The 10,531-nt window shown below is 41.1% G+C and overlaps 1 protein-coding gene across 1 annotated transcript; it reads right to left on the reverse strand.

Moving 5' to 3' along the window:
• Window positions 1-961: 961 nt before the first annotated feature.
• Window positions 962-4,602, reverse strand: LOC125715427 (keratin, type I cytoskeletal 13-like). The gene is made up of 8 exons (XM_048986929.1): window positions 4,087-4,602; window positions 3,084-3,166; window positions 2,777-2,933; window positions 2,529-2,690; window positions 2,240-2,365; window positions 1,712-1,932; window positions 1,506-1,519; window positions 962-1,371 (listed from the first exon to the last, which is right to left on the reverse strand). Exons 1-8 carry the CDS (start codon window positions 4,516-4,518, stop codon window positions 1,322-1,324), a joined length of 1,245 nt encoding a protein of 414 aa, XP_048842886.1. The 5' UTR covers window positions 4,519-4,602; the 3' UTR covers window positions 962-1,321.
• Between the last annotated feature and the right edge of the window lie 5,929 nt (window positions 4,603-10,531).

Below are 10,531 nucleotides of genomic sequence, written 5' to 3' on the forward strand. Positions count from 1 at the left end.
TAGAGGCCATGGGGTTAGAAACAAAAAATGTTTGTTATACTGTCACTGTAACCAATCCATCCATCCATTTTCCAAACCGCTTATCCTACTGGGTCGCGGGGGTCACCGTAACCCTTACCAAGGAAAACTAGTGCAAAGATGAGATAATATAATGGTCATTTCATGCTACATACAGATTCGTTTTGTTTCCTTGATCTGAAAATACTTTCCTACCTAATAGTAATGCCAATTCGTGTAAAGTTGTTCTTTTAATAATGACATTTTGATGCCCAGAATGGAGTTAGATGAAAAGATTTAGCAATAATACATTTCCACCAGTAGACATTATAATCTACTATCAGGAGTTCTGCAGCACTTCAGGCAGTCCAATAATTTTAGGAGACTAAAACAGTCAGTAAGAAACATACAATAGTTAATAATTCATACAAACCAAGCCCTTATGTATAGGACCAGTTTACACAGTATCGCCCCGCCTCAGCTAACAATTGCGTAGTGGAACAAAGTTCATAACTGATAAGGAACCTACAGTACAGCAAGCCTTTGATTCCCAAGCCATTTTCATGTACTCGCTAGGAAAACTATAGTAAAAATATATATGGACTGAGCTAGACTGAGTTCCCCCCCAGGATGTACCCCTGCCTATGCTTGGGATAGTTTACAATTTAAAAATTTTAATATTTCACAAATCCAATTCCTTGTTATTCTTGTATAAGCGGCAGACATCTTTCATTTATAGCTTATAATTTACTTATCTAACCATTTTGCCCAGTATTATGTCATGAAATGTGATATGTTATACAGGATTTTGTGTCACTGTTTTCTTAACAACAATCTTGTCACGCGTCATGAAATATTTTGAAACTCTTGAAAAACTGAAGTAAAAATGTTTATTGATATATTCTCCTGAGGTTATCTCATGAAGGACTGAAGGAGAAATTGTTGAATATGACTCAAAACACACTTTTACTTCAACAACAGATTTATTTTTGGAAATTTTCTGCTAACAGCAAAATAACTGCAGTCTTTTCATCAAGTCATTTCCTTCTCTTAATGGACAATGAGATTTTTGTGAGATTTCTTCATATTCAGCTGAGGGCTTTAGAACCAGTAGGATGTTAATAAAGGGTTAAAGTAATGACCCTTGTGAAGAGCACGTCCTTCAGTGAATCGCTATATGTCTGTGAGTGACCGATTTCTCCCATTATACATGATAAGACGTACTGATGAATTGGCTGTTATTAGATGTCACTTAGCAGCTATTATTGCCTCGTCTCATTAGTGAAAGGTCACTTCTGCTGTTGAGGACCACAGAGCTTGGGCTCTAGCCAATGGTGGTGGTTTGGTGGTGGACTTTGATGGTCGTTTGCCCACCTGTGGAAATAAAGAAAATGGAAACTGTACAAATCTCTTGCCATGTCACAAGCATTGTTGATATGTGCAAATTAATCATGGACAATTTTGTCTTGTATAAAATAATAACGAACAATAACTGAATAATAACTTACCTATGCCTGGAATCCTAAAAATATGGAGAAAACGATTGAGAATTAATTCTTGTTATTTTTTATATACGTTAACTAGATCTTTTAAAGTTGTTCATAATGTTTTAGAAGTGCTTAATAGTTTCAGATTATCACTTAAGGTTGCATTTATGGTTAGAAAATGGCACCAAAGAGCTGTTATGTTGCAGGCTCCCTCTCCCACTGCTTACTTGGTCTCTTCTTTCTCTAGGAGGCTGCGGTAGGTGGCGATCTCCTTCTCCAGCCGACTTTTCACATCCAGCAGCATCTTGTACTCTTGGCCCTGCTGTTCTATGCTCATCCGCAGTTGTGCCACTTCTGCCTCTATCATGTTAATCTGGTTCTGAAAGCCGCCCAGCATGGCGCTGTACCGGGCCTCGGTGTCTACCAGACTGTTTTCCAGTGCGGCTTTCTGCGGAAGTGTGAAACAGTCCTGTTAGCTTGCAGGTTTTACTATGTAGTTTTTGTTAATGATGGCAATGCCATAGTAACACAGCAAATATAAAATTCTTGATGATACTAACAGTTTCTGCACTGTATGAATGCTGTGTCTTATTATATTTGACTATGAAGAACCTATGATGCTTCTGAATTTGCTCAGTCTGCTGGGGTTAAATGGAGTCAGAGTTCTTTCTCCCAACACTGATATTGACATTATTGTTGTTTAATGAGTACTTGACTATAATAATTATGTATAGGCAGGACCCTAACCCTCTTACCATACTGAGCTGTGACTGAAGCTCTATCTCCAGGCCTTGTAGGGTGCGTCTCAGGTCTGTGATCTCTGTCTTGGATGTCTTGATACTCTCTGTGCTTGTAGCGACCTCCTTGTTCAGAGTTGTTGTCTGTAAGAAAATATCATCTGATATATAGAAACTACAGTTCTTCTGCAGGTATCATTATTTAAAAAAATGAATGTCGTTATCATGACTGAAGTACAAGCTGATGGGAGTATTACTTGTAACTTTGTCTTTCTATGTTATGAATATGAAATTTTCAATGTGTCACCTGTTCGTTGAACCAGGACTCTTGGTCACGGCGATGCTTCTCTGTAATGGACTCGTATTGGGCCCGGATCTCCGCCATCACCTTGCTGAGATCCTGCTGAGGTGCGGCATCCACCTCGACATTGATGGTGCCCGTCAGCTGTGAGCGTAGGGCTGCCAGGTCCTGAGGGTGGCAAAGAACCTCTTTATTATCTCATGCCATAGCTTCGACAAACAACAAATGCGCACTGAAGAGAATGAAAATAATACCTCCTGATGATTCTTTTTGAGGTAGGCTAGTTCATCCTGCAGCCCCTCAATCTGCATCTCCAGATCAGCCTTGGTAAGAGTGGTCTGGTCTAGGAGGCGTCGCAAATTGGCAATGTCGGCCTCCACAGACTGACGCATCACAAGCTCGTGCTCATACCTGATTGGTTACCATAAATAGATACAATGGCATGTTCATATATGATAATTTTGTTCCCTTGAGATTGATAATAAAAAATGACTATTTATGTATGGAAGTATTCAGTTTAAAAAAAAATACAGTGAAATGACAATGTGCATCAGTGCTCACTTTGTCCTGAAATCATCAGCTGCCAGTTTAGAGTTGTCAATCTGAAGCAGGATGTTGGCATTAGCAACGGTTGCATCCTTAATCTAGAGAAAGAAAACAATTCAGTCATTATGTATTGTCATTTCTGGTGTGCAAAACAAGTAATTTATCAATACAATGTGCAAATCGTTTAATATAAATGATATAAAAGGTATTTTATATCATATGAATGCCAATTCATGTTGTGTGATCTGCAATTTTACTTTGTTGACAAATAATATCACATTTTTTGTTAAAAAAATGTATACAGTATTGCAAAGGTATACCAGCACCAACTTAAATTATATAAAGTTTCTGATAACAAAGATAACTAACAGATTTGGAAAACATGCATGTTCACAGGGTGATTGAGATGGTTTTACAGTAGTACTTAAATATCATTTACCAGAATCTGTCTTTATTGATCGTGATGAACAGCTGATTCAAGTATTAGTTACAATACAATAGAACAGAAGAATGGTTTCATTTAGAAAGAAATTATTGTTATTTTTGTTACTTCTGTGCAATGTGACCCTTAAGTAATAAATTTAGTCTCTTACGAACACAAAAGAGTTTTTCCATTTCACTCGGGCTCCTTCAGACTGACACATATTACTGTATAATAGTTGCTAATTAGTACCATTATATATGAATATGCCTGTAATGAAGGAATTATTTCTTAATAACAAATGAATGTGAATTTTCTTATAGCAATGTAGCTAATTATTCTTTGCCAGCATAATTAGGTTTTAAATTTTGCATTCTTCCCTTGCTTGTCACGGCCCCTCAGTAGTAATTTAACCCATTTATTTAAACCACAGGCTGCCTGTCTCATACTGTCCCTATTGTCAATGCATCACTATATAGGAGAGACGCTGAGGGATTTTGCATTATTTTGTAGAAATGTACAGTATCTTTGAGGAAGAGCAACCAAGGTAATGCACAACAGTGGCAGGACTTAAGCCGTAGAACCGAAGGTTCTTACCTTATTCTTCAGATCATTGATGGTGGCCCAATAGGGGCTGTAGTCTTTCTTGGCAGCCGGACCCTTCTTTTCATAAAACTCCCGGATTTTGACCTCTAGCTTCGCATTGGCTGCCTCCAGAGAGCGCACCTTCTCCAGGTAATTGGCCAGCCTGTCGTTGAGGTTCTGCATGGTCGCCTTCTCATTCAGATGGATGGCATCTCCATCCAGAGCACCGCCAAAGCCAGCGCCAAACCCGGAACCCCCACCATAACCACTTCCAAAGCCGGAGGAGACACCACGGCTGACGGAGGAGGAGATGCGAGTGCCTCCGGTTCCCGAATAGACGCTAAAGGCCTTGGGGGCCGAGGAGGCCGACCGACGCTGGCTCATCATGGAGCTGCTGGTGAAGCTCTGGGGGCCGCTGCTCATGCGATTCAAAACAATAGGCATGTTTTTGGAATGAAGAGGAGCTTAACAGCACAGAAATGGGTAAAGAACTGCACCAGACCTCAGAGGAGACTGTGCCTTGACTGTGCGCTACATCCTCCTAATATAGCTCAGAGGAGGGCTCTGGGGCGGGATTCTCCACACCCTTCCTCAGTCTGCCACGCCAGCACACATGCACAGAAAATGTATCTGTGAGATTAGGGATTTTTCTCCTCCCCACCCAGGGAGGACATTCCCGTGGTGTGAGTGTGTGTCTGGACCTGCCAATGTCCTACCTCTGTTAAAGCTGGGTGTCTCTTTTGTTCATGTTCTGCTTTGTTTCATTTGCATTTAATATGGATTATTAATGTTAACTTGCACAAACAAGTAATCAGTCATTTTAGATGCTGGTATTTAGTTTGCATTCATTACAAAAGCACTTGCAGCTCATTATATATATATATATATATATATATATATATATATATATACACACAATATGCCATTTAATTCATACAAATTAAACTAAAAATGAAATGTTTGTAGCTGTATTGTTGAACTTGACTATTCTAAATATTGCCTGTTAAATATCCCGTTAATAACAACAGGCGAATGAAAAAAGGTGTTTGTAATTTGCAGAGCAGATTGCTAAAACTGTGCCTTAAAGACGAATGACATTTATTTTTTATCATGAGCAACTTTTTGGTGGTAGAGAATCTATGGGTGATGGAAGAGTAATAATCACAATGTTGTGATTATTCATCTATTCCTATGGTAACTCAAGTGTGTACAATCTGTAGTGATAAATCCTAAATAAGTCCAGTACTGTAACAATATCAAAATGTGACATAATCATTTTAAGAAGGATAAGAACACCCCCCAAGGTGATGGGAAAAGAGCCCACTGATGTAGCAGCTGTCTTCAGTTCATACACATATGGTAAAATTTTAGAGGCTTGCAATCTATGCTGTTACAAAACTGCAGCTCTTGACAACTGAGCTACAGAAGCATTCTGTGTTTATATGAGGACAGCGAGAAAGATATCCTCTGTGAATTATTGCTTTATACAACCAACACCCACACTGTTTGCCACACTCTTCTCAGGTTTCCACCTTACTTGGCTGTGTAAACAATGCATTGTTTTACCAAAGTATCTCTGAGACATGGTCTATTACTCAGTCCTAAAGTACAACTCCCATGGGAGTGGCAGAGGACGACAGTGCACTTCGGCTGATCTTGGAACAACGTAGAAAATGAAAGGCTGCGGGTTCTTACAAGAGATGGGGTGGGAAATGGATGAGCTCAGGACTGACTCACGGCCTGGTTCTTACTCACGCAGTGTGCGGGTTCACTTCAACACTGTTCTTGAGAAAAAAAACACATTAAACATATATTTTACTTAAATGAGCAATTTGCAATTATGTGGCCAAATACAGTTTCAAACACATGCAGCGATTGTCAACCTCTCTGTACGTGTCAGTAGCAAAATGTTTTGACTGAAAAAACACTGTGTAGGCTACTTTTTAAAATGCCATGTTTGTGGTAAAAACCGCATAGTTACTTCGGTGGTCAAATGATGATAAACATACCAGCTGAGAGGGACTTAGTAATCCCTATGTGTCTGATTGTGAAGGCATAACTTTCCTGTTATTATAACTTTTATACAAATATATATCTTTACTTGACATTTAGTATGGATATTAATTTGCAGTCATTGAATACTTTGAGTTGCTAGTTTGATTCCAGATTTTCTGTTCTGTACTTTAATAATTTTGTAAAATAACACATTCAGTATGTCATGTCCCATGTGCACACGTAACTTAACAAGCACAGCTCACCTGCTGTGCACCTTTAAATGCTCGTCTGTACTCACACTCAGTGCGAGGTATTGTCGATACCATGCGGCATACTGAACATTCTTTCTTTGTCTTACGTCGTGCCTTTACTTACTTTTCCTTTCCAGTTCCAGCCCCCCCCCCCCCCCCCATACCCAAGCCTCCCTTGGATTTCCATGGAGTGCTTACCTCACCCCGTCCCAGCTTATGACCTCTCCGCCTGCTGATTCACTTTATGCTTGCTGGTTTCCCAAATAACCCCCCCACTAGCTGCATTTGGGCTCTTGAGTGATACAATCTATTAAGTCTTGTTTTACTGTTATGTTCTTATTGATTATCTGGTATACTTATAGCTATCCTTTATAAAAGGAACTGAAATGCTGTCTGCATTTGGTGAAGGTTTGATTAAAACAAAAGTAAGTAAGTTATTAATTACCATGGAATCTTTAACTAGTAGGAAAGCGATTGTGTGAACAGATATTAAGAGAGAAGCTGAGCTGTCAGCTGATCACCATCTGGTGGTGAGGTGGATAAAATGGCTGGAGAAAATACTAGACAGTCCTGGTTGACCCAAATGTATTGATCTTGTTGCTGGGTAGCTACATCATCTATCATGCTGGTGCCCACAAAATCTGGCACTAGCCCCTGTCCAGGAGATCTTTAATTCTGGCAGACCTCTGGCAGGACTTGTTTCATATTCCAAGGGTGGCTGGAGACACTGAGCTAGAGTGAGCAATGTTCCATTCCTCCATTGCTGTACAGAGGTGTGGCAGAAAAGTTGTTAGTTCCAGTTTCAGTGGCATACATAGTGGTGATAATCAGCATGGATCAGTCGTCAGGCTGAAGGAAGAGGCTTTCTGAGCTGGGTTAGCTAGTGGAACAGCTATGCAGTACTGACAGGCCAAGCAGAGTGTGCGCAGAGTCTGCAGTGAAACGCTGAAAGCTTCAGGGACAAGAGAGCAACTTGCAACCACACCAGCCTGTTCCCCTTGTGCTTGTGCCACTGCACCAGCCCGCTCTCTATCTGCCTGTGCCACCCCGCCTGACTGTTCTCCATCTGCCTGTGCCACCCCACCTGCCTGTTCTCCATCTGCCTGTGCCAACCCGCCTGCCTGTTCTCCATCTGCCTGTGCCACCCCACCTGCCTGTTCTCCATCTGCCTGTGCCACCCCTCCTGCCTGTTCTCCATCTGCCTGTGCCACCCCGCCTGCCTGTTCTCCATCTGCCTGTGCCACCCCGCCTGCCCGCTCTCTATCTGCCTGTGCCACCCCGCCTGCCTGTTCTCCACCTGCCTGTGCCACCCCGCCTGCCTGTGCTCCATCTGCCTGTGCCACCCCACCTGCCTGTGCTCCATCTGCCTGTGCCACCCCGCCTGCCTGTTCTCCATCTGTATTTGCTATGCCCATTTTCCATATTTCCTGTGCTACACCACCTGATCTCCATCTGAATAATTATACAAAATCTACCTGCCTTAACGACCTGTGCTCACCCACTCCACCTTTCTGAATTTACCTCAAATTCATGTGCACTTGACCAAGCTCAATAAGGTTGCGAGACCCAAGAAATATAAAATTGTAACCCTTTCCTCTACTGTTCGTTGTTTTTGCACAGGTTTCTTCCTCTCTTGGCTTTTCAACTCTCTGTGGAAGTCTGGCCATTATTGCCTCAGTGTTCTTCACTGGGGACCCCAAGACTCTCCAGATTACTTTACGACAGTGTCCCTTGTTAGAAACACCATATCAATAACATTTAAACTGAATTTAAATGATAAATTTAGTATCTTTCAATTGTTGATCCCAGATTAATAGGATATGTTGTCTCCAGCATTTTAGTGAGATGTTCCAGCAGCCAAACCTCTGCCCACCTGTCTTGGTACCTGCGTGTCATTCCTGCTGCTGTGTCTGGCACTGATTGTGGGAACGGTAAGACAACCTTTTCCAGGGAAAGGGAAAACCTTCTTATTAACTAAAAATAAAATGACTGTTTTGGCAAGGAAGGACAAAAGATAATCAGACAATCATTGCTACTGGAACCGTTCTGGCCTCGGGTTACTACAAAAATATCAATGCAAATAGTAACAGCCACCTGACATGCTGTGCAGAGGTGGATACTGACCCCCCCTCCACAGGTATTTCATGTGTTTTGTGATATTATTTTTCACCACATGATTACTGTGTTGACTCATCAATCACGCATTAAGAAATAGATTTGGTTTGGAGCACCAAAATACAAAATGATTGATAGAATTCACATCACAATATTTGAAAATTTTGCCCTAAATGTTACAATGTTTATGAAGAAAAAGTGAGTTGAAAATTTACCCAAAATAAACTATGGCCAAATAAAACCTGTTATTATCCAACAGAGTCTGTAAAAATACGTTGGTAGTGTTGCCATGAGTTGTGTCAACAGACAAAAGCAGTGCTGACAAATCACTTACTCAATGTCGTCTCTATGGAATCAAAATATTTTCATACAGTGGAAGGAGAAATACCTTTTGATGAGCAGTTCTTGTTCATGCTACATTGTTATTTACTATTTGTACAAAAGCTACAGCTGCACTACTGAAAAGCTATTGAAAAAGGTAAAATAAGTAGTGTTGCTACTGTAATTTTAGCTTGCTACTCCCCAAAACTGATAGCAAGTGATGTTCATATTAACATTGCACATCATGCAGACCTAATACTAAAACAATTTATTGCAATCTCCATTTAGTCATTTAAAGGCCATTAATTAAAGGTGGGTTTCTGCAACGTTAAATTGAACCTGAAATTTTCTGCATGAGTATCACACAGATCTCCAATATTAAACCAGAAGAGGTGGAAACTGTGCGGCCAAATGAGCTGCTATTGCAGCTTGGTCTCGAGGACCAAAACCTTGTACTAAGGGAAAGAAGGCTTCGCTGCTACGGTCATGTGGAACGTTCCAGCGCCGCAATCAAGGGCGCACTTAACTTACAAGTTGCGGGAAAGCATGGAATTGGCCGGCCAAAAATGTCATGGAAAAAGCTGACAGAGAGAGACCGCAGGGAGTGGAAGCTCTCAGCTGTAGACCCTGATGACAGAGGCCACTGGAGATCTGGGGTGAGATCTGCCATGCGTGCAGCTAGCCAGCTACCTGGAAGAGGGTCCACTGGTGTGGATTATGTCCCTGCACCTGCACCTTAAATAAAAAATCCGATGATGATGATGATGATTGAACACATAATTATTGCTCTGTGCCACAAAACTTCAGGCCTGCACATACAGAATATGAACAAACCTGACAGATCCATAGCAGATACCTTGAGCAGAGAAAGCAGGGTCGGCCTGAAGCAGTTGGGATTAAGGGCTAAACCACAAGATTTCAACTGCCAACATATAGTTCACAGACACAGCATCCTAACCTGTTGAGCCACACACCATCTGGCAAGGTCCTTGTTTGATAATCTCTTTGCATGACTATGAGAGTGGCACAGTTTTTACCTAGGTAGCAGCCAGACTTAATCCCTGATTGGCTTATATTTAAAAGGGACAAATTCTAAAACAGTAAAATGACCGCAACATTAATCAGAAGGATTTCAACACATATTACCCATGCATTTAACGCACCTGCTTGTCCTGTTCAGGGTTGCAGGGTGTATTTTCCCAGTGGGCCAACAGATTTGCGGGTCAACACAATTTGTTGTGGAACCACGCTAAATGTTAAAATTCATTATGATTCTGTATGTGTGGTGGGCCTGTCGGAGCCAAAATCCAGGCCTGATTTTTACCCCAATATGATACGTTCTGGAATATAAAAGAAAGAGTACACATTAATGATAAAATATACAGTATAGTAAATATGTAACATATTAATATAGTCGTTGATTATCATTATGAAGTATTATGTACTGTACATATTTGCACGTGCTATACTTTTATGCAACCGGCAGCACAGTAGGTATGTCTGCACCTGCATCACCACAAACACGTGAGTAATGTGTCGCTCTACAGTGTTATTAGGCAGCAGGGATTTTTCAGGTCTCTTATGATCTTATTTGCCCAACGTCTTATACGTGGTCCGTTGTTGACCAAAACGTAATTATGCGGCGCATCACTACATTCCAAATCGCAAAAGATTCTCTCAGCAGGTACCGAGAAAGCTGGTATAGCAAGATATTTGTAGGCAAGTTGTGCTACTTCAGGAATGCTGGTTTGGTTTCCATTCCTGTAGACCAAAGG

Source organism: Brienomyrus brachyistius, chromosome 20 (assembly GCF_023856365.1).
Source record: "Brienomyrus brachyistius isolate T26 chromosome 20, BBRACH_0.4, whole genome shotgun sequence".
Lineage (NCBI taxonomy): Eukaryota > Metazoa > Chordata > Actinopteri > Osteoglossiformes > Mormyridae > Brienomyrus > Brienomyrus brachyistius.

Coding starts and splice junctions, on each gene's coding strand:
- LOC125715427 (XM_048986929.1), bottom strand. CDS start 4,518: ATGCCTATTGTTTTGAATCGCATGAGCAGCGGCCCCCAGAGCTTCACC. Junction 2,366..2,528: donor AGTCCTGGTTCAACGAACAG/GTGACACATTGA, acceptor ATTTTCTTACAG/ACAACAACTCTGAACAAGGA. Junction 1,933..2,239: donor TTCAGTCACAGCTCAGTATG/GTAAGAGGGTTA, acceptor ACACTTCCGCAG/AAAGCCGCACTGGAAAACAG.